Source organism: Eucyclogobius newberryi, unplaced genomic scaffold (genome assembly GCF_026437365.1).
Source record: "Eucyclogobius newberryi isolate DKJ021-1_F unplaced genomic scaffold, fEucNew1.0.hap1 SCAF_12, whole genome shotgun sequence".
Classification (NCBI taxonomy): Eukaryota; Metazoa; Chordata; class Actinopteri; order Gobiiformes; family Gobiidae; genus Eucyclogobius; species Eucyclogobius newberryi.
In genome coordinates, this window is record NW_027315746.1 from 27,504,920 (window position 1) to 27,531,696 (window position 26,777).

General features: G+C 40.6%; 1 protein-coding gene across 4 annotated transcripts in view; it reads left to right on the forward strand.

The window, feature by feature from the left end:
* Positions 1-4,133: 4,133 nt before the first annotated feature.
* The window catches only part of LOC140356635 (disco-interacting protein 2 homolog C), a 179,185-nt gene continuing 156,541 nt past the window's right edge, over positions 4,134-26,777 (forward strand). For all 4 annotated transcript variants that reach the window (XM_072441766.1, XM_072441769.1, XM_072441768.1 and 1 more), the window contains exon 1: positions 4,134-4,352. In XM_072441766.1, coding sequence (XP_072297867.1) covers positions 4,274-4,352 — 79 coding nt within the window. In that variant the 5' untranslated portion in view covers positions 4,134-4,273. The remainder of the gene's footprint in view (positions 4,353-26,777) is intronic.

The following is a 26,777-nucleotide window of genomic DNA, read 5'->3' on the forward strand; positions in this document are numbered from 1 at the left end:
TCTGCGTGTATCTGCGTGTATCAGCGTGTATCAGCGTGTATCAGCGTGTATCAGCGTGTATCTGCGTGTATCAGCGTGTATCAGCGTGTATCAGCGTGTATCAGCGTGTATCAGCGTGTATCAGCGTGTATCTGCGTGTATCTGCGTGTATCAGCGTGTACCAGCGTGTACCAGCGTGTACCAGCGTGTATCAGCGTGTATCAGCGTGTATCAGCGTGTATCTGCGTGTATCAGCGTGTATCAGCGTGTATCAGCGTGTATCAGCGTGTATCAGCGTGTATCAGCGTGTATCAGCGTGTATCAGCGTGTATCTGCGTGTATCAGCGTGTATCAGCGTGTATCAGCGTGTATCTGCGTGTATCTGCGTGTATCAGCGTGTATCAGCGTGTATCAGCGTGTATCAGCGTGTATCAGCGTGTATCAGCGTGTATCTGCGTGTATCAGCGTGTATCAGCGTGTATCAGCGTGTATCAGCGTGTATCAGCGTGTATCAGCGTGTATCAGCGTGTATCAGCGTGTATCAGCGTGTATCAGCGTGTATCAGCGTGTATCAGCGTGTATCAGCGTGTATCAGCGTGTATCAGCGTGTATCAGCGTGTATCTGCGTGTATCTGCGTGTATCAGCGTGTATCAGCGTGTATCAGCGTGTATCAGCGTGTATCTGCGTGTATCAGCGTGTATCAGCGTGTATCAGCGTGTATCAGCGTGTATCAGCGTGTATCAGCGTGTATCAGCGTGTATCAGCGTGTATCAGCGTGTATCAGCGTGTATCAGCGTGTATCAGCGTGTATCAGCGTGTATCAGCGTGTATCAGCGTGTATCAGCGTGTATCAGCGTGTATCTGCGTGTATCAGCGTGTATCAGCGTGTATCAGCGTGTATCTGCGTGTATCAGCGTGTATCAGCGTGTATCAGCGTGTATCAGCGTGTATCAGCGTGTATCAGCGTGTATCAGCGTGTATCAGCGTGTATCAGCGTGTATCAGCGTGTATCAGCGTGTATCAGCGTGTATCTGCGTGTATCAGCGTGTATCAGCGTGTATCAGCGTGTATCAGCGTGTATCAGCGTGTATCAGCGTGTATCAGCGTGTATCTGCGTGTATCAGCGTGTATCAGCGTGTACCAGCGTGTACCAGCGTGTACCAGCGTGTATCAGCGTGTATCAGCGTGTATCAGCGTGTATCTGCGTGTATCAGCGTGTATCAGCGTGTATCAGCGTGTATCAGCGTGTATCAGCGTGTATCAGCGTGTATCAGCGTGTATCTGCGTGTATCAGCGTGTATCAGCGTGTATCAGCGTGTATCTGCGTGTATCTGCGTGTATCAGCGTGTATCAGCGTGTATCAGCGTGTATCAGCGTGTATCAGCGTGTATCTGCGTGTATCAGCGTGTATCAGCGTGTATCAGCGTGTATCAGCGTGTATCAGCGTGTATCAGCGTGTATCAGCGTGTATCAGCGTGTATCAGCGTGTATCAGCGTGTATCAGCGTGTATCAGCGTGTATCAGCGTGTATCTGCGTGTATCAGCGTGTATCAGCGTGTATCAGCGTGTATCAGCGTGTATCAGCGTGTATCAGCGTGTATCAGCGTGTATCAGCGTGTATCAGCGTGTATCAGCGTGTATCAGCGTGTATCTGCGTGTATCAGCGTGTATCAGCGTGTATCAGCGTGTATCAGCGTGTATCAGCGTGTATCAGCGTGTATCAGCGTGTATCAGCGTGTATCAGCGTGTATCTGCGTGTATCAGCGTGTATCAGCGTGTATCAGCGTGTATCAGCGTGTATCAGCGTGTATCAGCGTGTATCAGCGTGTATCTGCGTGTATCAGCGTGTATCAGCGTGTATCAGCGTGTATCTGCGTGTATCAGCGTGTACCGGGCCACAGACATTGTCTGACTTCATCGCCACCACAGACATTGTTGATTCGGCCCTCAGAGGCTACTGTTGTTGTGATTTTGGGCCTTACAAAAATAAATTGATTTGATTTGATTTGATTCCCGGGTGGCCCGCGCGGGGCCTTTCTTTGTAGATGAGAGGCAACAAGCATGAGATACTGATACTGACTATCTCAAGTTTGTAAGTATAAGAAGTAAGTATATAACTCTCTCTTTTTTGGAAATGAACGAATACACAGCCTAGAGTCTCACAACCAACCCAAAATGACAGACGCAGACGCAGACGCACATCTTCCCCCTTTATTTGGTCTTATTAAAACATATACATTTAAAGCTGGGATATACAACTTTGAAAATGTTGTAATTGTAATTGTAAATTAGTACATTTTGTGTTTTCCCTCAAATAATAGATTGTAAAAGCAGCACTTTGTGACCAAGACGAATCTGCTGCATGCTGCCTGCATCTCATTAAGTATGAGCTTGAGAATATTTCGAGCCAAACCTATTTCTGGTTTTGCGGCGTGAAATCAAGTACCCCTGCTTTTGTACTGCTTTATTTATTGATCTAACATAAACGAGACCATTTAACAGAAGAAAAAAAATCTAATTTGTGAGTTCCACTTCGAACCACATTAAAAAAAAAAACGAACTGTTGTTGTTGTTGTTTTATGGCGGTTGGCATCCAAGTCTTGCATTGCCGCCAGACTTTACTCTTTAGACTTCATTTTCCAGAGTCCGACCGGCTTCATTCCAGGGTTGACACTTCTTTATCTTCCTCTCCTTTGATGTTTGGTGCTTCCAAAACTGGCTGTGGATCTCTCCATTAAAGGCACAAGCTGCTGATCTTTTGGATGATTCTAAATCCCTTTATGCTTCATGTAGTGTACGTGTTTAGCCACCAGAGAGCAGTGTAACACAGACTTGTCATTTGACAAAACTGGTTTCAAATGAATTAAACAGACAACAGGGCTTATTTGAAAATTAATATTACGAATTATGTCATTATAAATAGAAACATCTTTTTCAACATTTGACTTGACAACTGCTTATTTTTGTCTCTTATGTGCTTCTTTCTGTTGATTGGGTAAAAGCACGAAACGCACCCTTGAAATTGAAAAATGCCAGAGTGGGTGAAGTCACTCAAATAAACAGTTCCGTTTGTTTTCCATCTGTTTCCGGTGACTATTACCAGCAGTCACATTCAAACCTGATGGAAAACAGCCGACAGGAAAACATCCTTTCACAATAAAAGCATTCAAAAATACCTGTTAAACTGAGACCTCATCAAGTTCTATTCCTCTCTGATTCTCCAACAGACAACCTGGCACTTTAGGCCATGTGTAAAGGAAAGTCAAATTGGGACCTTTGCCATAACAGAACATGTTTCATACTTTTAATGGTGAAGAGTCCTCAAAATATTGCCTGTAACAAAACGCTGAAATTTATGAATATGGATAGGCAACATGATTTGTGTCATGATATATAACAGATGAGTTGACGGTTTGTGGTCCAAATTATTTTAGTTAGCAAAACACCATCCTGGGCATTATTATTTCAATTATTCAATCAAAATGTATTTATAAAACATTTTTGCATACAAAAAAAATGCCATTAACCATTAAAAACAATCCCAACACCCAAACCTCCTGACCACATGCACAGTCTGACCTACTTCCACACACATACATCCAGACACTCATAATAAACATGAGGATGAGTACAGAGGATACAATTGAGAAAGCACCAAAGAGCTAGAGAGTCGCCTGCAGCCACAGGACACCAGCACGGCCCAGGGGAGAGACGAGGCAGAGTCTTGGCCACTTATCTGAGGGTTGATGGTTCAAATCTCGCCCCTGACATAAACATATTTGGTAGAGCGGTCAGATTCCAGCTCCCTCAGGTGAATATTGCCGTGGTGTCTTTGGGCAAGACATTTAACCAGACTCCCCACAGATGCCGACAGCTGCAGAAGATATTGAACACTGCGGATCCTACATGGGATCAAAGGATCAAGGAAAGATTAATGAGTCAAAAGTAAAACCTAGAATGTTAAATAGTTTATAGGACTGCATATGTAATTCTTATTGTACATACGAATAAAATAATAGGTTTTGATCCAAAGCTAAGCTATAAAGGTGGGTCTTGACTTGAGGCTGCTTTAAAAATAAATTAAAAAATAAGTCACTCCGGCTTCTTCTAGATCTTATTGTGAAAATCCGTGCTTCCTGTTCGCGCTGCGCTGCGCTCTTGCCGCGCGGTGACAGCGCTGACAGTTGGAGCAGCGCGGCTCCACTCTCAGTCCGACTCCTCTCTGGATATTTGGGATTAAGCGGAGCCCTGAGGAGTGAAAACCCCGGAGAAGGAGGCGCTTTTACCGGCGGAATGGCGGACCGGGACACGGCGCCTCTTCCCGCGGAGGTCCGGGCTCGACTGGCCGAGCTGGAGCTGGAGTTATCCGAAGGTGAGTGCACGCTGGGCGGCTGCGGGCTCTCCGCTGTGGAGGCGAACTTCGTGTGGTTTTGAAACGAGAGCCACGGGGAGATGTGGCGTGCTCTGTGCGCGGTCTGTGCTGTGTTTGGGTCTCTGTGTTTGGGTCTTCTCTGTGTTTGGGTCTTCTCTGTGTTTGGGTCTTCTCTGTGTTTGGGTCTTCTCTGTGTTTGGGTCTTCTCTGTGTTTGGGTCTTCTCTGTGTTTGGGTCTTCTCTGTGTTTGGGTCTTCTCTGTGTTTGGGTCTTCTCTGTGTTTGGGTCTTCTCTGTGTTTGGGTCTTCTCTGTGTTTGGGTCTTCTCTGTGTTTGGGTCTTCTCTGTGTTTGGGTCTTCTCTGTGTTTGGGTCTTCTCTGTGTTTGGGTCTTCTCTGTGTTTGGGTCTTCTCTGTGTTTGGGTCTTCTCTGTGTTTGGGTCTTCTCTGTATTTGGGTCTTCTCTGTATTTGGGTCTTCTCTGTGTTTGGGTCTTCTCTGTCTGCTCTGTTTGGTCTCCAGACTCGAATGCACTGACAGCTGTGGATGAATGTAGAGGAGATGTTTGAGTAAAGTCACGAACAAGATGGGACTGGACAGAGCCACAGTGTGTGCTGCTGCTGGAGCTGGAGCTGGAGCTGGAGACTTGCAAGAGTCACTTTTTCTGGAATATACAAGATTTAAACACACTTGGCCCACAACAAATCTTCACAAAGAATAAAGCTTTTAGGCTAAGTTCATCTGGACCATGGAGCAAAGCACTGAACCAGAACTAAACCTGGGATAGACTCCTTCACACTTGATCACAGACCTTTTAAGGTCTGTGATCAAGTGTGAAGGAGTCTATCCCAGGTAATAAGTAAACCAGGACTAAACCAAGACTAAACCAAGGCTAAACCAAGACTAAACCAAGACTAAACCAGGACTAAACCAGGACTAAACCAGGACTAAACCAGGACTAAACCAGGACTAAACCAGGACTAAACCAGGACTAAACCAGGAACCAGGACTAAACCAGGAACCAAGACTAAACCAGGACTAAACCAGGACTAAACCAGGACTAAACCAGGACTAAACCAGGAACCAGGACTAAACCAGGACTAAACCAGGACTAAACCAGGACTAAACCAGGACTAAACCAGGACTAAACCAGGAACCAAGACTAAACCAAGACTAAACCAGGACTAAACCAGGACTAAACCAGGACTAAACCAGGACTAAACCAGGAACCAGGACTAAACCAGGACTAAACCAGGACTAAACCAGGACTAAACCAGGACTAAACCAGGACTAAACCAGGAACCAGGACTAAACCAGGAACCAGGACTAAACCAGGAACCAAGACTAAACCAGGACTAAACCAGGACTAAACCAGGACTAAACCAGGACTAAACCAGGACTAAACCAGGACTAAACCGGCTTGGATGCCAACAGGGTAAAGGTGTGTATAGTCTGGCTCTTACTGTGCAGTTGTGTCGCAAGACTTGGAGCAGGAGCCTCACTGTTGTGGCCCCAGTCTGTTTGTGTCTGCCCTGCTGCTCAGGCTGATGCTGGGACTCTGAGACATGTCATTCCATTGTGTATATTTGACTTTATTATAAACTCAGGAGGACTTTTTGGGGAAGACGTTCCTTTTGACACGGCCTATAACTTAAACCAGTCTGTGCATTTCAGAACGTGGATGTAGAAGTGTTCATTCTAAAGAGTTCTACATATTAACCCGCTGACTGCTGCATTAAAGCTGAATTTGCTGAGACGAAAAGGTAAAAAAGAATCATGTATAATTATTTTCTGATACGACAGACATCTTGAATATAACGTGTCAGTACAATTTGGTATTCTAAATAATCCAAACAACATTTTAGTCAACTTTTAACAGCGGTTTTAAGGGACATACATGTATCAGAAGGGCATATATTGGGCCCTAGTGATAATCTACAAGGTTAAAACTGGATTTTTAGTATTTTTCAGCAAACCATACATAAATTACTTGTGATTTTTTTTTGTTGAGACATTTAATTTTAGTATTAATTGAGATTCGTTTTACATCTCTACAACTTCGCACAAGACATATTCAATTGTAAATCTAAACCAAAAGCTTTATATCTCGGTTTGAGCCCAGTTTATTTCTTATGTCAACTTGATTTGGACCTGTTTTTGCCCCGGTTCAGCCCTGGTCTTGTCCAAGTTCAGTTACTGGTTTAGTTCCAGTTTGAGTGTAGCATTTGTGCGAGTGGGAACGCACCCTGACTCAACGTGGAAACCACAACTGAACCACAACTGAACCACAACTGAACCACAACTGACCCACAACTGACCCACAACTGAACCCAGAGTGGTCCTGATACGAGACCTGGACCACACCCACTGACACAGAACAACAGGTGCACCTTTACACACTTTTTATAATTATTATTTCACATTTAAATAAGTAATAGACTCTGTGCGTATACGTTAAATAAAGCAGGACAAGGACAGAGTTTCCATGAATTATATTATACAGAGAAATGTACATGTACACTCAAAAATATACAGTTTTGCCCTGATGTTTACAGTGAACCACTTATAATTACACAAAGAGGACACTTGTATATGTTTTATACATTTATTGATAATTGAGTAGAGATTGACATAATGGTTCCCACATGTCCAGGTAATCTGCTTCATCATGTGTGAATCTAGCTGCTGTTTTTTCAAATTATATAATTGATAGTCATAAAGCAAAATATGTTTTTGTTCTTTGTGGCATTTTGACCCTAAGAATACATGTCTTTGATGTTATTGGAATGTTTAAACTTGGATATGATGTGGTTTCTTAGTTGTCTATTAGTTTAGTTTAGTCCATTTATTATTTTGAATTGGCACAGCTTTCTCTTAACATATATAAAGGGTTTCTTTGCATTTTCCCATAATATTGTTCCATGATATATTATTTTCTGGTAAACTAAGCCGGGACTAAGCCGGGACTAAGCCGGGACTAAGCCGGGACTAAGCCGGGACTAAGCCGGGACTAAGCCGGGACTAAGCCGGGACTAAGCCGGGACTAAGCCGGGACTAAGCCGGGACAGAACCAGGAGTAAACCGGGGCAGAGACGGACGGGGCAGAGACGGACGGGGCAGAGACGGACGGGGCAGAGACGGACGGGGCAGAGACGGACGGGGCAGAGACGGACGGGGCAGAGACGGGGCAGAGACGGGGCAAAGACGGGACAGAGACAGACGTAAACCAGGAGTTCCAAACAGGCACTGAACCAGGACTCTTTTATGTCCAAATCCTCTTGTATTTTTCATCTCTATCTTATTTTAGTGGAAAGCCCCATCCTAGATCCTGCGTGCTGATTGGCTGCCACTGGTCACATGACACTCCACATAAAGCTGCGTTTATAATACTCTACTCAATGATGGTGATAAAGACTATTGATTTCCACATTGGCCGTCCACTTGTCTCCCAACTTAAACTATATAACTCTGGAGTTTAATTACAAATGTACTCGAGGTATAGTACCACAACGTTTAGGCTACTGCTTCTAAATATAACTAGATCATACAGTATAGTCACAGGTGGGTAGTACTAGTTACATTTACTTGATGGTCAAGGTCAAGTTTATTTATAAATCACATTTACAAAACTGCCATTACTTCTCCAAAGTGCTGTACAAATTGTGACATAATAATAGTAATAAAATGCATTGTAGAAATATAGATATAAATAAAAATGGGGAAAAAAGGGAATAATAATAATAATAAAAAGATGTTCAACTCATCTTCAATTAAAAGCCAATGTGTAATTTCCCCCCCAATTTTTGAAATTTACACCAACAAAACAAAACAAGAAACATGACCAGAGAGCAAGACATAAAAAATGAAATAAAATAATAATAATAATCAGCAATTTTTTTTGTGATGGCTATTTTTCCTCCGCCAAAAGTATGTTCCAAATGGATCTTTTTATTATGTCAGAAGTTGCTTTTCTAATGCTGAGAGGTCGAGGATTCCACAGTTCGGGAGCAGCTCTGGAGAAAGCTCTGTCACCGTCTGAGCTCGGACCTTGACCAGAGGACATTCATGCTCTGGGTGTGCAAGGACAGTATTTCAGCTATTAAGGTGGCACCAAACCATGAATAGATTTAAAATACAAGCAACACAATGTTAAAGTCAATTCTAAAAACGACAGGTAGACAGTGTAACGAAGCCAGTGCAGGAGTGATGTGCTCATATTTACTGTACCTGGTCCTGAAAGCATTTTGGACCATCTGTAAGCGCTGGATGGAGGACTGGTTTGACGCTATACTTTCACTTGAGGAATATTGTTTATGATTGTTCATTGTCCCTAATCAAATAAATAAATACATTTAAATGACAAAAACGTTATGTTGGCAATATGAAATTATTTGAAATTTGAAATTTATAACAAAAGTAGATCTAAGTAGATCAAAATTTACATTTTGCTCATTCTAAATTGCAATATCTAAAACTAGAGCTGGGTTGAAATAATCGATTTTCCGATTTTTAATTGATTTGCATATTAATGACCGATTATCGATTCGTACGTCCAAAGATTGATTTTTTTAATTTATTTTTTTTAATTAAAATTATTTTCTACATTTCCCTCAGTGAACTTCAATCTACCTTCAAGAAATATAATTCAGGACTCCTGGATTATCTTTCTTGAAGGTAGATTGACCCTTAACCTTTTCATCAGTCTTCCATCAGTAACTACCAATACTTGTAAGATTTGCTGTTTAATATTGATATAATACTAGTTTTAATATGTTGCTTCTCTACACTGTCATGAAGTGAAGGAAACGGTTCAAATACATTTTTCATTTTTAATAACATTAACCCCCGGATCGAATCGAAATCGGATCGAATCGGAAACGAAATCGGAGTGAATCGGATGGGATCTGAGAAATCGTAAAAAAACGATTTTGAAACGTAAAAATCGGAATCGAATCGATTCTTGAAATTTGAATCGAAACCCAGCTCTATCTAAAACGGCTCAGTAATAGAAACGGGTTCATTGACTTCCTGTTCAAAACTGCACAACTGATAAGCCATTGAGTCATTTGCCGAATTTGAGTCAATCATGCAAGTTCACTACCTGCACCTTTTCATTTGACTGCCAACCACCATAAAAAGCAACACAACTACACTGAACAACGATGCCAAAGGCGAAGAAGACGCCCGTTAGGATGTTTGAGGCATACGCTCCAGGGTCCCTGGCCAGCCTGGCGAAGACGAAGAAAAAGAAGAGTCGGGTCTGCACTGTGGGCGGTCTGGAGAGACAGGAGATGGCGGAGGAGAGTGGATCGATGGTCGGTGGCGTTCTGGACGGCGTGGAGGAGCAGCCTTTTCTGGCTGCTGGCATTTATAAAGAGCCTAAATGTAGCTGTGGGAGTGATCAAGCGTGCAAGTGTCCTTAAGGATGGCTCGCTGCAGGACGTGGCTCAGCAAAGGAAGGCGATTGGAACTAAATGTCTGGGCGGAAAGGACATTCTTGTGTCTGATGCTGAAAGAAGAACGGTCAGAGGAGTTATCGTAGGCGTCCCTACGACGACGTATGGGGATGAAGTAAAGGGGAATTTGACTGGAGCTAAGGTGGTGGACGCTAGGCGGTTGAAGGTGACCCGGTTTGGGGTGAGATGTGACAGCCTGTCAGTATTGGTAACACTTGAAGGGAGGTGCCTGCCTAGTAGGGTGTTCATTGGGTACATGTGCTATAGCGTCAGGCCATATGTTCCACCGCCCCTGCGTTGCTTTAAGTGCCAGTGCTTTGGGCATATTGCAGCGGTCTGTAGAGGGAGGCAAAGATGTGGTAAATGTGCAGGAGATCACGAGTATGGGAAGTGTGACGAAGGAGCAAGACTGAAGTGCTGTAACTGTGGGGAAGAACATAGCTCTGCCTACGGGGGATGCAAGTTTAGCAAAAGAGCTGCTGAGGTGCAGAAAATTTAAGTCTCTCAAGGTATATCCTATGCAGATGCAGTCAAGAAAGTGTCAAGTAACGAGTTTAGAGTAAATACAGAGAGAGGAGCCAGCGCTGCTCCCAGCCAGAGCGAAGAGAGGGAAGCCAGCGTAGCTCCCAAGAAGTGTGAAGGTCCCAAGTGTGAAGGTCCCAAGTGTGAAGGTCCCAAGTGTGAAGGTCCCAAGTGTGAAGGTCCCAAGTGTGAAGGTCCCAAGTGTGGAGGTCCCAAGTGTGGAGGTCCCAAGTGTGGAGGTCCCAAGTGTGGAGGTCCCAAGTGTGGAGGTCCCAAGTGTGGAGGTCCCAAGTGTGGAGGTCCCAAGTGTGGAGGTCCCAAGTGTGGAGGTCCCAAGTGTGGAGGTCCCAAGTCTGGAGGTCCCAAGTCTGGAGGTCCCAAGTCTGGAGGTCCCAAGTGAATTATTGAGAATACCCTGGTTGTGGATAGAGAGGATTTTGTGCTCTTTATGGTGGACGTTCTAAACTGTGCTGCTCAGACTCAAAGCAGAACTGAAAGGATCAAGATCGTTGCTGCAGGAAGATTCCTTGGAACAAAAGACCTTGATTGGGCAGATATAGAAAACTGGAAGGTGGGGGCGGTCTCCTGTCCTCGCCCAGTCTAGTAGATGCACGGCTGCCAAGCAACGACATCAGTGGAAATATCAAAGCCTAAAGAATCAAGCCCTAAAGAATAAAGCTGTACGGAGGAAGCACCGAACATCAAAGAAGGAGAGGAAGATGAACAAGAGTCAGTCCTGGAATGAAGCCGGTCGGACGCCATACCGCCATAAAACAACAACAACAATCATGCTAGTTGTTAGCTTTACTATATTTTAATTAATTAATTAGAAATGTTTAAAATGCCCTTTGTCAGTTGTAGCTTTATTTTGCCAGTCATTTAAGTTGAATAGAGTTTTTTTTTTTTTTTTAAATAAAATAACATACAATATCATAACACATCAAATTACACTAAAATCAGTTGCCTCAATGTTTCTCTGCACTGATCTGTTTCTTTTGGTTTAATAATGATAAATGTTATATTTTCGTGAAATTTGAGCTCAAATTTAACTTAATGTACATATGTTTGACAATAAAAGCTATGCATAGCATGTATTCGACATTTTTTAACCCAACACTTTTACGGTTTATTGATGTTCTGTGAAGTATACTGAAAAGCGTTACATAAAGAAAATTATTATTATTGACATGATCCGGGTCCGTGTTTTTTGAATAATCAGTTTGAGAAGTGGGTGGGGCTTGGGGGTAGGTGAAAGCACTCAAATGCAGGACAATACAGGTTTTTCTCAAACATGCTTAAATCAATCAATCAAAATACACTAACTAACTAATGATTAGGAAACACCATTCAAAACATTTATTATAACATAATATGTCCCCTTTTTTTGAAGTAGAAGTCAAATTATCTGACCGCTACTTATACTAGATTCTACTCGTATTTAAAAGGTATCCAGTTCCCTCCTCCTGTGTATTACGGTGCTACTTTCCAGGCATTGTTATGGAAATCGCTGCATCTGTATTGCAGGGAGCTCACTTGTGTTGATCCCACAGCTGGGTTTCGGATTTCAGGTTCGGGACGCGGAGTTTCCCAGCCTTCCCCTGCACCTCCGCCTTGTATGGAGAAAGAGAGGGGCTGAGAAAAAGGGTGGAGGAGAGGGAGAAAGAGGGAGGAAGCGATTTTACCAGATGACCGCAAACGTACACACCGCTCGCTGTTCTACTCCTTCAGATGGGTTCAAACCAGGTACAGAAAAGTACAGGCGAGGCTTATAATCCAAACTATTATCTGCAGTTTTATACATGGAAAATTCATTCGTGGTTTGGTTTCAACTGCCAAACGTAATAGTCAAAAAATACATGGATACACTTTACATTCACTATGGGCAATAGAGGTTAAAAATCCTGTTTTCACCACCCCCTAGCCCAGTCCAAAATTCCTGCTCACATCACAGTACTTAGCTGTGAGTATTTAACTCTTAAGTGACACATATAGGATTCTAAAATGTTAAAAAAAATTAAAACATATAAATGACAATCTGTTGCATGTTACGGTGAAATGTTGCTGTGAAGAGGCGGGGCTTAGCAGTCCTGCAGTTTTGAACAGGAAGTCGATATTATTCTGCCGTTTTGGATCAATATTGCGGTTTTATAATACAAAAAATGTGAAATGTCAATCTACTTATGTTATAGTTAAATACTAATTCAATTTCAATTCAATTTTTTACCTGATAAATGACAATTTGATATGCTGGTACAATTGTATACATTTCATTGTAAAGAGCTATGTTCGATTGAAGTTATATTACCAGTACTCTTTCTCATTTTCATAGAGGAAACAACACAATTGTGAGTAGACTGAAATATAAATCAATAAACGAATACAAGAATTAAAGTGGAACAATTTGGGAAAAATATCAAATTGTGATTAGATTGCAGTTTGTTGTTTTTAATTATTTTTTAATGATGTTCAATTTTTAGAAGAATTGTGTCAAAAAGTATCAAACTGTATTTCAGATCAGATTCTTACACATCCAAACGACATGGTTTGCAGTTTTTACGCAGAATAAGACAAGATATGATGTTGTTTGAGGTGGAAATGATGAAGCTTTTGCGATTTGCTAATTCAACTTTCGATTCAGTTGTGATGCATCTCACAGCACTAACAGAACATGTTTCTTGAAGTCAAAACGACAGGGTCAGCCGTTTTATACAAAAACGTTATTATTTATAAGAGAGGATATTATTTTGTTGTTCTCAGAGAAAAGTACTTTATGTGACTTAAATAAATCCTTTGCGATTTGCTCCTTTCTACCATTCAATATGCGATTGCGGTCTGTCTTCTGTAACGTTTCCTATACGTCTTCTTCTCCTCTGTGACTGAAATCGGGGTCACATGCCCGGCTGCAATATTTACTTGACTCAAAGACGTGTAACCCCCCCTCACACACATTTATATACACCCTCAGATATAGCACCATAGCACTCCTGACCCAGATCCAACATTTACATGCCTTAGCATTAACCCCTCCCCCAAAACTGTACGCAGAGATCAGAGAGTCCCATGAGCTAATGTGCTAATCTGAGTTTTAAAAAAAATCTGATTTATGTATTTAATCAGTTTGTTTGTTGTTATTGTGTATTGCCACAACGTTATTGCTATTTATGCCATAGTAAGTATTCCGAACAATATTCTTTCTTTGATTTGGCTAAAGTTCCACAAATTGCGTCCGTACTGTGATTGTCATGTGACTGAAACATAACCAAACTAATAAACTAATAATAACGATTAAAAAAAACTGTAGTTTAAACAAGAAAAGTTCATTTACTGAGCACAATTTGAGCAAGAAAAGATGCATTAAAATCACAATGCAAACAGAGAAAAACATGAATAATCATGAAATCCACTTTGAAGAGAAGAGTGCAAATAAAATCCTTTCAGACACTGTTGATTGCTTGGATTTGAACATCGTCATTAAGGCTGCAACAGACTTTAAATTTTGCTATTCCATTAATGTAGCAAATAGCAATTCCTCTAACAATTCATTAGCAAATTAATGTTTTTTTACTTACTTACTTACTGAATTGGACCCAGATGAAGCTAAAGTGAGGCTGTTTGAGGACATCCTAATGGAGTAATACAGACAAAATACAGTTTTCATAATCGTTTCCTGACTCGTCTGTCTGAGTCATAAAACTTCTCTTCTTCTGGAGTCTGTCTATAGCAATTCTTCAATTACTACTACTTGTTTCAGTTCTACTTGTCATTATAAAGGCAAACAAAAAGCAGCTTTTTATGTGAAATGACTATTGAAAAGAAGTGTAGACCAATGGCAACTGGATAATAACGCCCATAGTTTTACAAAAGCCATGTCCAATAAGATTAACAACTTACCAACAATAATAAAAGCAAACATTTCAACACTATTTGTGCAGTATTTGGACAAAAAAAATGGTCTGTTTTTCACTGTCAAATATAAAATTGTCCTCCAAGATAATTTGCCTTCAGAGCGTTTCACCCTCTGTTGACGTGAGGTTTATTTGGTTGTTTTCTCGCTGCAGTGTTCCTCCGATGGCCTGTCCTTACCCAACCTGGTTTAGTATTAAGCTCCTCCCCTCACCCTCCCCTCCTCTCCCCCTCCATCGCTGCATCACCCTGAACGACCCACACTAGCCCGTCTACTACTACATTCTCTTGTATGGATTTCATGTACTGTATTTAACTTGGATAAGAGATAATGACTCCCCATTGTGGGACATATAAAGCTTCTCTTATCTTATTCCATTCTTAGTATTTGGTTTAATGTTTGTTTGTTTTAAAGCATTTTTTGTAATTTCTGTACTTTTTTTAGGGAAAAAATGTCCCCCCCAAAAAATGGCCTAAACACAAGTGGTAGTGGTGGTGGAGGAGATGAACAGGCTGATGGTTCTGCTGCTGCGGTGGAGATGGGATGGTGGAGGGTTCATTGATAGTTGTAGCAGAAATGGCAATATATATATATATATATATATATATATATATATATATATATATATATATATATATATATATATATATATATATATATATATATATATATATATATATATATATATATATATATATATATATATATATATATATATATATATATATATATATATATATATAGAAAGGTGTCTTAAAGGTCCGACGCGGCTCGTCTTGCTTCCGTAAGATTTTAGCTAAGAAGGAGCTAACCACCAGAGTGAGATGATTGGACAAAAGAGAACACAGACTCGGGTCAAAACAAGACTGAAACGAGCAGATATAAGCAGAGAATAATAATCACTCACCATACACTGTCTTCATATTGTGATAAACCTCTGCATTTCCAATGATGGCAACTTGTATGTTGAACTTGCATGGTTAGCAAAACAAAGCAAGCGCATGTTAGCATTAGCTATTTCCTGTTTATCTATCCTGTCAAGACCATTAATAGATTAATAGTAATAGACTACTATTCATTATATCAGGATTATTTAGGTCATAAGAACTAAAAACTAATAATAGGGACTCTTTTAGAATTAAATTTATGTAACGTCAATTCAGTCAAATTATACAAAATAGTAAACTTAAAGGTAAAAGTACATTTAACGTTAACTTTGCATCTGCATTCAGACATTTTGATTTCATAAACTGTTTCCTATACATACTTTTGGAACAGTAATATGTATAAGAATAAAAGAAAATTATGGATTTCACTTTCGATTTAATAAATAATCGTAGCATTTAATCAAATTGTGACAAACCATCTAACATAATCCAAACCCAATGCATTACTTAAAATGGGGCATATAAGAAATAAATGCAGAAAAAGCTGACGGTAAACAGGAAGTAGTTTCTTGTTTACTCACGTCTCACATCACCAAAAACTTGGAATTAATGAGCGTCTTTTTGTAAATTGAGATAAAAGAATTTTAAAAAAGTACAATTCAAGTGGTATGTATATGTTATGTATAAAGAAAACATTTGTTATGTTTGTATGATGTCAGCGGCTCACGTTCCCAGAGGAGAACTGTGCCAAAGTGGGCCAGGGCCGGTCCAAAGCCTGTATCACTGTGGTCTTGATTGAACTGTGCACTGTGCTTGTTGATAAGGACGGTGATTATTGACAAGGACAGGTCACTATGGAAACCTGCACTTCCTGTTGTCAGCCGTGACCAGGGTGGTACGGGTTGCTAGGTGACGGCAGGAGGCGTGGCTCGACCTTTGGACTCTGCAGGTTTATAGTGGCTAGAGACAGTATAGTTGCTTGATTATCCGTGACTTAAAGGTTCTATCTGATCAATCTAGCTTCTGTTATTTATATACTGTTAACACACTGTAGGTTTCCTTGTATTTGCTGACCTAGTAGTGTTGGTTGAGACTCACATTCTGGAATTTGAGGATAAAGATGTGTAACTGTTTTTGTATCATGTGAATTGTAGTTGCAGAGATGTTGACCATAAACCATGACAAAACATCTGTGTTTTGACTCTAAATACCTCCAGGCTTTTATTGTTTTCAATGGTTCAATAGTTTTAATAAAGTTTTTGTTTGGAATTTCTCATGCTCTCAGTTTGAGTTTAACATTTCGGCTAAGTCTTTTATCTTTTAGTCGATCGGTGGCGTCTTGGTTGACCCTAATTACTATATTTTTTGGGAGTATTCCGAGAACTATATTCATGACAATATGTCCTTCCAAGAGAAATGTGCTAAAACATGTCATTAAATGTATTAGTTGAGGCTGAAGTATCAAATAAATTAGAAAACACTGTACAATTACCCACAAAAGTTCTTTTTCAGGGGATTTTTTGGTTGCAGATTTGTTAAAGGCGCAATGGACAATTTTTCGGCGATTTGAGAACGCAGGCGGAAGTGCGCATGCGCACTCCCCCGTGCGGACTGATACAACACACACGTGCGTTTGTTTATTAGCGCAACGGAGCGCATCGCATCTCTCGTCTCCCGTAGATTTCTGTCCACTTCTGCGTCAGCTCGAACTGTCTTTCTCCGTCTTCATTTTGCCCCGTACACTGAGGGAACTATATTATGATAGATCCATGCGCTTAGGCACGCGGAAACGTGGGGACGAACCGCACGCGGCTGCAGGTGAGCGGTAGGTGCGTTTTATGATTGATACGTGGCAGGACAAATGATTTATCCACGCCACGAGGAAATATGATAAAAAATTTGCTGAAAAAAATCATCCATTCCATCTTTTGAATTGATAAGCAATATACCAGTACCTGATTTAATATTCAAATATAACATTTCGTCAGTACAGCATTCACAACTAATATCAGCATTTCAATAATATGCCCACTTCTAAATGAGATTCTAAAACAGTTTGCATACAAAAGAGAAAAGAGAAGGCATGGAGTGAGTTAGCTGGAGGTTAGAGAATTAACTCTACATTTTTTCTGCCTTTTTACATACAAAAACACAATTTACTAGTACTTTTCTTGCCTTGGCCTTGAGTGAGTACACTTTGGGTCAAATACAGTCGGATCCTCGAGATTTTGCTAAAGCCACGCCCCCTTTTAGTCAACTAATGGATGCACAAGGCTTGTTTTTAGTCAACTACCGCCCTAATTGCACTTACCTGAAACTTTTGCGTGTCCTCCTGGGCCTACAGGGACACTCCACATGTCAATCACACAATATTGCGTGTAAACAACGAATATGGATGTGGTCCTTGACAGCTCCACTCTGCACCGCGACACAGGGACAAGGTTTCATTATGGTTTCATCACACTGACATTTTAATTTTACCCGGGCTAACAGAGCTTGACTCAGTTGTAAAGTTGATCAGTAGTGTCTCTTTATCTTATCTTATCTTATCTTTAATTTGTATACTTGTCATTGAGCAGATTGAGCAAAACATTATAACCAGACAGCTAACAGGTAGTTATTATCACATTCAGCTATACGGCAAGAATACTTAGCAAGAAAACAAGTAAGCTTTTGAAATCACAACATGACTTCAAATATGTGGATATGTAGTGTCTCGCCCTAGGACACAATGACACGCTGTTCTAGAGGTAGACAATATATCAAAATGTAGGTAATATTGTGTCCGTTATATGGGACATTTTAATCAGATTTCATGTATAGTCAAAAATGCTACAAAAGGAGTTGATTAAAGGGTCTGTCCCTGTTTTTTTTTGCACGTAAGATGTTGTAAAAGCCTCTAAATGGTTGAAAATGAGACCACGGCGCTTTCTCTGCAACTAATAATGAAGCATTTTATTCTCAAAGAAACAGGAAGTACACTGTTAGCATGCTATTGTTAGCTTTACTCACAGCGGTGAATATGTAGGTTGCTCAGAATGCATTAGGCAAGCGAGCGATACATGTGGAGCTGTAATCTCTCAAATGATGGGATAAGGTGATATTTCTGCCATTTTGTTAATCATTTTACAGCTATTTCACAATTAAGCCTCAACTAATACATTTCAACGCATATATCAGGATACGAGGGTTGTCAAAAGTATCGAAAATCACATACTAATCAAAACTAAAACTAGTATCAAAACAAGATACTCAGTTGAGCAATTACTGATCCCCTGAACAGGACAAAATCTGACCGTCAATATTGTCTTCATGAATCTCTATCCTTTCTATCCCAACAAAACCAAAGCACTTAACATCTCTCTCTCTTTCTCTCTCTCTCTCTCCCTCGCTCTCTTTCGCTCTTTCTCCAAACCAAACTTCATTCTCTTCTTAATCCTCCCTCTCTATTGTCGATCAGCGCCCGCTCGTCGCTCCAATTCGTCACACGAGAACGAAGAGCCACAAGCGTACGATGCAACAGATTGTGTTGTCCTGCCTGTATGAAGCCTGCTGCTGCAGCCGCCTGCACGCTCCTGGAAGAGGTGATGTCATTGAGTTGAGAGGGGAGGGGGGGGCGGGTGCGAGTATGATTTTCTTTTCTTTTTTTGGGACTTGCAAACAGGTTGCATCATCAGAACGCTCCAGCAGTCCGCGTTTGAAGTAAAGACTCGGAGGGAAAAGTAGTCGCCTTGAAATGAGTTTGTGTTTGCAAGTGAAGCGTTTGGTCAGTAGATCTTACGAGACTGCGGGATCATCTTTTGGGAATGTGTTTTGAATGAAATATTTGTGCTACACCTGTGGTAGAGTTGTTGAATGACTACTACGGGTATATGGGTTTTTAAACTACCCTTATTGCATTTTGTCCTGATTTCCCCCCCCCATCTGATGTTTTCTCCTATGTAATTGATTGCATGAATAAATGTATAGATGCTTTATGATAAATACATCTTTATTAGCTTTAATAAAACATGGACAAATGGTTTATTAAGAATGATTTAGGCCTAGTATTAACTAACTTGCTTTATTAAGGCTAATAAAAGCATGGTTATTATAAAGTGTTTCCCATTAATTTATTAGTTTTGTATCATTTAAAGCTGCACTTAAAAGATTGTCTCCATTGAAATTGTATTGCTTTGCCTGCAATTTTCCACAGTAAGGCATTATATCTATCTCTATGGAGAGAAGCAAATGGTGGCATCAGGTCAGCTTACAGGTCAGGTTTGTGGAGAGGCAAACCTACCCACAATAACGCATGGTTTTCAATGTATGTATTTTTAAGCACTCTGTATTTGTATAAATGCTAGAAGTTCATGGCCATACTGTGATGAAACCTTCCTGGAAACGCTATAACATCTCCATGGAGACAAAACTCCTAAAAGTACCTCTTTAAATAGTCAACTCGAGATTAAAGTTGCAGTGTAGTGATTTTTTTCATCGAATGTTTGCTGTCCATGTTTGATTCTGGTTTAGTTTTAGTTTAGTTATGTACCATCCTGGTTCTAGTTTGGTTTGTTGTCCTATGAAGTAACCATATAGTCTTAACCGTGACTTAAAATTGTGCTTGTACTTTGGTCGAGACGCTCACTGACAAACCTTATCACCAGCGGTTCCATCCTTACCAACCTCATTTCATATTGTGTGTGTGTGTGTGCGTGTGCGTGTGCGTGTGCGTGTGCGTGTGCGTGTGCGTGTGTGTGTGTGTGCGTGTGCGTGTGTGTGTGTGTCCTTGGGCAAAACACTTCACCCCTCTTTGTCTGTGCAAATGTGGCAATGTGCTCTTGTTTTGAGGTCTAAACCAAATGCCGTTACACCTGTTCAATCAAGGACTACTTAAAGATCTTGTTGTAAATCCTAATTTAACGAGTTTGTTCAGAGTCCTTATCGTTGTCCCGTGCCCTTTTATCTTCGCGCAGTGAAAGCAGGTGTCCGGGTTGGTACAGGAGGGAAGGCACCGCTCCCTCTGCTCCTGCTGCTGCTGTATTGTCCATAGTAAACCTGGCTCTTTGTACACACTCTCGCGGTTTTGGCTGTAGGGCTGTTTGTTCAACTCACACACCTGCTCAACTTACACAGCAGAAGATACAATATTATGGACTGCATGTGGCTTAAAGGGTCTACAATATGCTGATTTAGTTGTTGTTGAGATTTTACCCATGTTGCTTATCAAAAACGCTCCCGGAGTTCAACCATTCCTGTTCGAGTTGTGTGGTATTGTTTGTCTTGTCTTCCTCACCAGACCTCAAGATGCTCGGTGCAGCCTTGTGATGTCATTGGGTTCAGGAAGTGCTCCTCTGTTTTCAAATTCCATACTATTTTAGCGGTTGCATTCAGATCTAGTTCCCAGAATGATGATCTGCAGAATGATCTCTGATTGATTGCATTTTTTTTTCTTTTACTTTCTCTGAGAACACATGGATAATTGCTCCGCTATATGGAGTGAACAAATTGAACGCTTCATAGTGCATTCACGTAAAAATATATGAATTAAGTATTTGCCATTATAGGGCTCCTTTAATCAGTCAACCCAATATATTAGGTATATTTTGGATTTACTTTACAAACAGAATTGTAGGTTTTATTATTACGATTTTATACAAACTGTAATTGTTGTGTAACTTTCTCTTGTTGCACAAGTTTCAACCTGTATAGCGCAACTTTAAAAAGAAGTGATCAATATTCTTTACTCGCAGTTAAGCCGGTATATTTAAACAAGCTGTAATATAATGTGTATCATTGAATAAAAAATAGTTTTGCCACAGGACAAGTATATTTCAAAAGCAGCTCTAGGATAAGTGTTTTAACCCCTACGAACCAGGAAGTGCGCTGTTGGCTTGCTAATTGTTGTTAGCATGTTACCATAATTGCAAAACTTCGCTCTGGCCTCTGAAAGTTGTGAAACATGCATCTAAACTCGTCGCGATCAATAACTACAATGGTGTGCCAAATATTGAAATAGCGATCTATCGTGAAACTAAATTTTGGTGATAAGGTATCGATATTGTGGCCTGCAGTATCAAAATATCGCCATGAATAATTTTTGATATTATATCCTGAATTATTTTGTGACTACAATTTTGTATCGCTTGTCAAAAGAAAGGAAACAATTTGACATTTGGACTGTTTTGATGATTACAATAGGTGTATTTCATTTTGAGTTTGTGCAGGTCTTGGTTTAACAAAGGAAAAAAGTTGTTAAAATGTATTGGGTTCTTTAAAAATGCTGATTTATTGTAGCATATCATGAGCAATATATCAATTATTGCAAAATCGTGACATCATTGTATCGTGTAATTTGCATTGCATCGAATCTTGAGGGACCCTGTGTTTCCCAGCCCTAAACTACAATATTTGAGGAACACCTTTGGACAGCTGCAAAATGGTTGTGTTTTTCACGTTTTTTAGGCGGTCAGAAAGCAGGTACAGGACTTCTAAGTCTGGAGCTTACTCAGCTGCTCAAGTTTAACACTTGAGCAGCTTGTGACCAAATAAAGGTAACTACAACATGACTAGAATCACACCAGTCCAAGTTGACATAGAAAATCTGTTTGTTCAAGGCTAATCCAGGAGCACCTTTGTTGGCGTTGGGCGAGTTACGGCTGTATTCTGGCTGTGATCCAGGGGTGAGGGAGGGCGAGCGAGGGAGGAAAAGAGTGTGGTGGAGCGCTCATTGGAGCAGATGCTCTGGTTTACATATGAACTGTATGGAAATCAGGCTGCAATATGGGACAATACTGCTCTGTGTGGCCTGAGGGTGTGTGCAGTGGGCAAGACCCATTGTTGCCGTAGGAGTATTGGACAATGTGCGTTTTTGTGTTCAAAGTTTGTTTTTGCCTTTTTCTCAATCCTACGTTAGGGAACAACAAAATGCAGGCTCAACGACTCCTTTTACTAAAATGTAGTTGACTTTTGTTGTTAAAGGGCAAAAAATTGTGCTTAATTTTCACAATTTTAACAATTTTGGTCAAGTTGGGATGGTCAGACAATACCTATTTGGCTGGCGGTCATGACCGATATTTGCCGATGCCGATATTTAGAGGACCTCAAACCAATGTTAAGTTCAAGTACAGATCGCAAATAAACGTTTCACTTTTGTAAAATAACAACCATTTGTATTTAACTGGGATATAAATGCATCTGTTTCCTGATTGACATATTGTTTTGCCTAAGTTCTCTTCTGTTTCCATTTTTACTCATAAGTCAGTCTAAAATAATATCTGCGCCAAATCTCTGCAAGTTCTTTTGGAAAATATCGGCCAACATGATAAATTCAGAGCGGCCAATACTGGGACTGGTATATTGCTCAACTGTAAACAATGGCCAAAGCTCATCTAATTTACACAATAGATATCATTTGACGACATAAAATGTATGACAACACATTTATTTAGTTCGAGTCGTACAGTCAAGCGAGCATCTGAAATACGATCATTCAAATCTCATAGATACTTTACGGACAGTGACAGTGATTAGGAGCGATTAGCCGGGAGGAGAGCGCCGGCCAAAATCTGCTCCACAAACCCAGATCTGCTTTCGGATTGGACGGATTCCCAGTGGATTAATGGGCCCGGTGACACAACAGCGGCTGCGTCTGATTGGATAAGACGTCAAAACAAACAAGAGCGCTCCAGGTGAAAGTAGACACAAGACGGATGTACCTCGAAATCTACGCCGTTTTTGTTACTTCAGTAAAGGTACATATTTGCGCACAGCAGCGATAAGTAAGTAGACATATTCTTTAAAAAGTGAATAAATGACAAGTTTAAATGACTATATTCGATTAACAAAGATGTATTTATTCCAGTGCAGTTTTAGCTTTGTAGTGTAGTCAGTCTGAGCATCATAATGAACAGACGGGGTGTGGTAAACATATGGACTTTCAAATCACAATGGAGCACTTCCTGGATTACCACGTGATGATGTCATTCCGTGAGACCAAGCGTTTGAAACTAGACAGAGAAATCGCTAATGCGCTAATGAAACAAAACACAACTCCAGGTATGTTTTTGACAAGGAAACAAGTCAAAACATTAAAAAGAACTCAACAGGTCAGTTCATCCTGATACTGGCCCTTTAACCTTGATCCTGTTGGCTTATTTGAGTAGCAGGTGTTTTGTGGTGAATGTGCGGATGCAGGAGCAGACAGGGAAGGGACAGGTTAATCCTCTGCTCAGGACATCCGGGATTGAGCTCAGACGCCATAGGCAATGTGTGTGTGTGTGTGTGTGTGTGTGTGTTTGTGTGTTTGTAAGCCCACACTCTCACTCATGTTACAATATGTCAGCAGTACAAGAGCTGTGATGTGACAAAAAGGTTAGTCAAAGTCCTGCTGGATAGGGCTATGATCATATGGCGGTTTAATCCCTCGAGTAGGGGAACTTATTTTTTGTTTGGCACTAGAGCTGCAAGATAAATCGCAATCGACTCAAACGTAATTTGAATTGAAAAGGTTGCAATTCTTGAAGGACCATAATTTCCTTCATAAATATCAAGGTCTTATTCTGCATTAAAAAAGCTGCTTACCGTTGTTCTGCCTGTACAGCATGTGCTGAATGTTCTTTTTTCATTTCTCCTGGACACGTTTCAATGCACATTTTGAACAGAATCCTATTATTAAAACGTAAATCCCAAATCTAATTGTAATCGCAAAACATTTCAGAAACATTCGGCCCTTCTAGTCACTATGGGTGAAAATGGCCTATAGCCTCACCCCCTTTTTGTCCCAACGCAGTTCTGGCACGGCACGGTTCAAACCTGCTCCAAAGCCCTAAACCTAACCTAACCCTAATCCTTACCCTACCCTAATTGTAAAGAAATATAGCATAAAAAATACAAATTTGCTCTGCAGATCTGCGCTAGCCACAATGTTTTGGTGTATTAATTGTTTTAAAATATGGGATGACTTTAATATAGTAAGTGATGTTAACGCTGGACAGGGATCTAGCCAATGCACATCTTACATTGTGAGGAGAACGGGTGCAGAAAATTCAACTTGTGGGACTGAATGTGTTAGCACCCAAAATAAATTAGGCTTGTAAATGTCAAGCCCTGGTAATATTTAATGCAATCATACAAAGGTTGTACATTAAATCATTTGCAACTGACTTTAAAAAAAGAATGGTTGTGTTTGTAAGCTTTGGTCATTTCATATGAATGACTTTTGAGCTGTTAGTAGTCGACTAAAGGAATTATGTTATTTATTTATTTGTTTATGTATAACCTGTGCATTCAGTAATCAACTAAAAGGGGCCGGTGTGCTGTGCTGCCAAAGTCTGTGAAAATTATTAGGATCTACAAACATCTTAGTACACAGAGAAGCACTCAAGAAGCATCAAGTTAAAAGGCAGATTAAACTGTCCTGTCGCCTCCTAAACTCACTCCATGCTTTCTCCTCTCTGTCCTGTCCCATATCAATCCTAATAATAACAATAATACAATCATGAGTCAGCCAAGTAAGCGACTAAAGGACTGCAGACAAATAGACATTTTCTTCCTAGAATATTCTTTAATGAAGCTGAAGTTTATTAGATGAAACTTTTTTCTTAAGTAGGTTTCAGGTGCAGTTTGACCCGACATTCGGCCTAGTTTTGTGTCATGCAGCCATTTTATTTTCATGATGAAGTTACAATAACATGAAACAGCCAATCCATCGCACTCCCCCCCGGCTCTGCTCCTCATTAGAAGTAACTGGGCCATGTTGCATAAGTCCAATGGCACGTCTGGTATACGTTTAGCTCAAGTCACGGCGTACTTTCATCCTAAGCCTGGACAGTATGAGCACAATGGTGTGGAGACGTTAGGGGGACGAGAACAGAGCGAGAACCTCCTGTTTCTCCGTGTAACGTGACACTCCGTGGTAATATGGCATAAACGTCCCACTGTAGATTGTACAATGAGTGGAAGGGGGATATTTGAGATCTTAAATGAGAGACTGAAGGCTGTGGTTTCCATCTTGGGGAAGCATTAGTCAGGCCTCTGCTAATGGGTTTAATTCATTCACTAGTGTTGTACTTCAAAATAAGCAGATTTTTACTTTACTTTTACTTTATTTTTACATTTTCTTTTCTTTTTAAATAGAAAATAATAAGTAATAAGGACCAATTGTGCGTTTGTCTACGATATAGTAGTAATTTATGACACCCGTGGATCGTTATGTTATGTTTTGGACAATTTAAATCGCAATATGAATCTAGAATGATTTAATAAAAGAAAGAAAAGAAAACAAGTTTACTTCCAGGTTGCTGATTTGCACCGGCCTGTCTTTGGAGAGCTGCAGTTCACGACAGCGAGCAGAGGATTTTTTTCTCCATTTGCGCCAAATAGCTACACGACACTGCCGAACCCTATGTACTGTATGTCATCGTTCAAGAAAATCAAATCGCAGAATAAAGTCCAGGCAGTGGGCGCGTATCGGTGGGGAATCACTCTAAATACAACTGCCATTGTTTAATTGAGAAGAGGAAACAATTAGAATATCGTTAAAAGCTCCTTAAAATTGAGTTTACAGTTTTTGTTTTGCTTTTCGATATCAATTCAAACTTTGATTTCTATACTCATTTTAGTATCTGTGGATTTTATACTTTTGACAACGCTAGTGTGTCTTCTACAATATTTTTCAGTTTACACTTGCAGAATGCACGTTTAACTTGTTTGCAAGTTAAACGCGATCACGTGATCATAGATCACAATAACAACACAATTCAGGATTTTTACTATTTCTACTTCAATATTTGCTGGTCACATAATCGGTTTGGTAATCTAAACGGTGGTAAGGAGTGCGATAAAGATTTCTGTTCAAATGTATTTTCTGTATTTCTGAAGTACTGTGACGATTGGGAAGTCACAGTTTCTTCTGTAGGGCAGAAGAAACTGTGGGCTTCTGTAAATCTAGAAAATCTAAATTAGTTAGTTGATTAATCTGTCAATGCTGTTGACATTACGTTTCTAGCATTATTAGAGTTTAGTGAGATTATTTTGCCTTCTGCACGTAAATGTACTTTTTTTTTGCATGAAATACTGTGAGCAGGCTTTTAGATAGAGACCCATCTTCCCGTATTTTTGACGGGGTATTTTAAAATGTGGACGGGCATTTTCGAGTGCAGGGACGGCCACTTTATTGATAAATCTTAGAAAAAAGGGAATATTATCATTAAATCGGGCCGGGAAGCATTTGACAATAGTCCGCCATTACAGTTTACTGTTTAGAAGTGAAAATTTGCACGCTGACTGGTCGACAAAATGTGTGTGCTTGGCTCTGATTGGCTGCCGAGCCATGGTCCGGAGAATGCCGATGCTACTTGTCGTCTTAGTGCTGATCACAGAGATGGTTCATATTTTTGGACCTTTTGCCAGCCACATTTTGAACAGATGACCTTTAGAACCTTTACCAAATGTTATAGAACAGTTAATTCCTATCCTCTGGCACGTCTGTCCTTGTAGGGAGGGGAGTATAGTCTTCTTGTAGATGCCACACTTGTGTTATTGTGTTGCTCTCTTGCGTCCTGGCAACAGCGACACATGCAGCCCGACAGTGGCTCAGCACTGACCCAGATCCACAGCCAGGCCCGGTCCCCGGAGGGCACACAGCCACGCCAGCCTGGCCCAACCTGAGCCAGCCTG